The 3,508-nt window shown below is 49.5% G+C and overlaps 1 protein-coding gene across 3 annotated transcripts in view; it reads left to right on the forward strand.

The window, feature by feature from the left end:
• The window catches only part of FFAR4 (free fatty acid receptor 4), a 19,064-nt gene extending 16,881 nt beyond the window's left edge, over positions 1–2,183 (forward strand). For all 3 annotated transcript variants that reach the window (XM_007471571.1, XM_007471572.1, XM_007471573.1), the window contains one exon: positions 1,689–2,183. In XM_007471571.1, the coding sequence (XP_007471633.1) occupies positions 1,689–2,075 (387 nt within the window). In that variant the 3' untranslated portion in view covers positions 2,076–2,183. The remainder of the gene's footprint in view (positions 1–1,688) is intronic.
• Positions 2,184–3,508: the final 1,325 nt, after the last annotated feature.

Here is a 3,508-nt window from a genome sequence, read left to right on the forward strand (position 1 = left end):
GTCCTCCGCAACGGGAGAGGCCACGGCAGTGGGGGGCCCGCGTACCGCAAAAAAAAAAAAAAAAAGAGTTTTGGCTGTTAAAGTCTCCAGATATGTAAGCACTCAATGTGTGCCCAGCAGCCTGCTCCTGCAGGAGAAGCAGGACACAGGGCCAGACTAAGCAAAGGCAAATTAGCAAGCACCACGAATGTGGCAAGACATTCGGAATTGGATCTCTTACCTGGGACAGAGGTCACAGGCTGGAACAAAGCATGTCAGGCTAGTGGGTGCAGGGCCCCATTGCATCCCAGGCTGTTCACCAGTCTGCGGTCACCTCCACCCCAGCCCATCCTCACCCCCTCACGCCCACCTCTTGGCACTGTTAAAGCTGAGCAGGTGATGGGGGACAGCAGCCCTTCTGCCTACTGGCTGTGCTTGGAGGAAAGTTGGAATTAGGCGTAAGCGCAAGACTCTGTATGTATCCCCGGGGCAGTGTGAGCCTAAGCACTGGGGTCTTTAGAGCCTCTGGGGAAGCCCCACCTTCACTCTCACGGACTCAGCTTCTGTGGGGCTTTTGCTCTCTGATGTGAACAGTTCTAAGGCTCCTGTTTTCAAAGTACTTTGGCTAAACCCTCTCGCTGGAGGGCCTGTTTCCTCACCTGTAGAATGAAGGTGTGGAGTAGGCCTTGGCTACTCAAAGTGTGGTCCTCGGGGCATGCAAAATCAGAATCTACACTTAAATAAAATAGTGCTGAATGCCTCACAGGCAGAGTGAAGTCTGAGAAGTGCTGCTCCAACCATGCATGGGCCCATCTAGCTCCAACACTCTGGTTCTGAGATGTTATGAAGCATTTGTCTGTTCCAAAAATACTGTTTTTACGTGGGACAGTGGGGTGAGAGGACATGCAGGGCTTTATTTTAATCTGGTTAGCCTGCCTCAGTTGATGGGCCGTATGTCCAAGGCTGCCCACAGCCAATTAGTAACCAGCTTCTCTGATTGATGCTGAAGCAAGACCCTCTAACTGACCAGAAGAGACTGGGCAGAAGGTTCGGAGAGCAGTGCCTGCAAGGGCTCCTGAAAGAAGAGTCCAGAACACCCTTCTGAACCCATGTCACCAGAGTTGCCTCCTTGCCCACAATCCCTCTGCTCTAATGCTGACCCTGCTCATTAGTACAGAATGTTAGAGGTCCTTTCAGTTCCACTGTTGAGAATTTATTCTACTGATATGCTCATCTAGGTGTGCAAAGATAGGCGTGAGGATGTTTATCCTACCAGCTGTCACCTCTCACCTGGGGGCATAAATGGGAAATGGTTTCAGTTTTTCAACACGTGTCACTAGCAGTGCTCTGGCCAGCTCCTCTTTCTTCCTGGGAAGGGGAGTCTTGAATGACACCTAAATCTGTGTTCACACATCTCTCTTCTAGACCATTGCATTCTGGCTTTGCACTTCCCCTCGTCAACACTATTTGTAACACGGATGATCTGCCTTATTTCTCAGGAGGCCAGCTGACCAGCGCATCCTAAGCGTGGGCAGCGAGCCAGGCCTCTGAGAAGGGAGCTCTCTCCGCACAAAGCTCCAAAGCCAAGTAGTCCCAGTGTGGCGAGAATGGCAGATTCCAACTCCTGGGCCTCCTCTGCCCCTCCAAGATCAACACTGCCGATGTCCTGCCGTAAACTGTGGCGCCGGCTCTGTTTTGTGTTCCTGCAGATCACGAAGGCGTCAAGGAGAAGGCTCACGATGAGCCTGGCTTCCTCGGAGAGCCACCAGCTCCGTGTGTCCCAGCAGGACGTCCGGCTCTTCCGCACCCTGTTCCTGCTCGTGATCTCCTTCTTCGTCATGTGGAGCCCCATCATCGTCACCATCCTCCTCATTCTGATCCAGAGCTTCGAGCAAAACCTGGCCATCTGGCCGTCGCTCTTCTTCTGGGTGGTGGCCTTCACCTTTGCCAACTCGGCCGTCAACCCCATTCTCTACAGCATGTCACTGTTTAGGAACGAATGGAGGAAATCTTTTCACCGCTTCTTCTCGGAAAAGGGAGCCATGTTTACAGACACATCTGTCAGAAGAAATGATCTGTCTGTTATTTCCAGCTAGTTAAGTTTTCTCTGCAGGTGTCTATTTGTCCCTCTCTGGCAAGCCATGGTGTGTTTTCAAAGGGCGTTCATTTCCAGGATGGTCGCACCAGGGTACCTGCTTTAAGAAAATGTAACCTATGCAAATGGACATTTACAGCACCAGTAGATTGAGGGGTGATCATTCAGTATAACAATTCTATCCTTCATAATATAAAGTATTTGCTGTGTGTTCCTTTTCAGTATGAACTTTTTCAGTGTGTAATAGGATTAAGTTTAATAATTTTTATTTGTAACTCTTCAGCAATCTCATCTCCTACATGTAAAGCCACGCCTTGCCGGTTTCCTGAAGTGAATCTTGGAACGGGTCCAGGACCCAGATTTTTCCTCTGAAGAGTCATGGCCACTCTAGCTCCCCACCCTGGATTTGCAAGGCTGCAGGATCATTCATTAATGTCAAGAGCACTTGAGGAATTTCCAAGGAACAAGGATTTAGTGTCCAAGGAATTAAAGGTGACTTTATTTTTCATTTATAAAGGGATGCCATGGACCCCTTTAGGAGAAGCTTTGTCATGAAGTCAGAGAGGAGGTCGGACGACTGCAAACATTTGACAGTGAGAACAGGAGTGATTCCCTTCGTTGATCCACCTGTCAGATGCCTCTTAAGCACATGCTGTGGCCGGTGTTCTTGGTGGTGGGAATACAGCAGTGAACCAGACAGCCATGGCCCCTGCCCTCATGGAGCTTACTTATCTTCTAGAAGGGGGCAGCGAAAAACCAAACATAAGTCAATAGACAATATAGTGTTATAGAGTGAATTAGCATTGTGAAAAAATAGGACAGTGATGGCAATTTAGATGGGGTGTTGAGGGGTCTGCGAAGACCGTTCTGAGGGGTATATTTGAGCCAAAAGGTAAACCACAAGAAGGAACCAGCCATGTGAATCCAAGGGAGTGGGGCTTTGCAGATGGAGCAGACACTGGTGCTGGTGCAAAGAGGCTTGTGTACTTGTGGGACAGAAAGAAGATAGGTGTAAACAAAGCAAACTATTGGCTGAGCCTCCTGTATGCCAGGCAATGTCCTTGATGCCAAGACAGAGGGATGCTGTGCTGGAGACCATCAGTTGAGACCAGAGAGGTTACAGGGCTGGATTACACAGGGTCTGGGAGGCTACCATAGAGAGTTTATTCTGTGTTCAGTGGGCAGCCACTGGAGGTTTGCAAGTGGATGCTGTTGTGACCTGCTCTACTGGTTGCTGTGCCAGGAATGAACTTTGTGGAGCAGGAATAAAGATGGAGACCAGTTAGGTGGCTGTTGAAGCAGAGAAAGAAGATGGGGAAGTTGGAGGTGGGTGACATCAGTGGGGGATTGTGAGAAATGATCTTGGGACATACTTTGGGAAGGCAGAGCAAACATAATTTATTGATGGACAGGATGCAGATTAGGAGGGAAAGA

Source organism: Lipotes vexillifer, unplaced genomic scaffold, assembly GCF_000442215.2.
Source record: "Lipotes vexillifer unplaced genomic scaffold, Lipotes_vexillifer_v1.1 scaffold325, whole genome shotgun sequence".
NCBI lineage: Eukaryota > Metazoa > Chordata > Mammalia > Artiodactyla > Lipotidae > Lipotes > Lipotes vexillifer.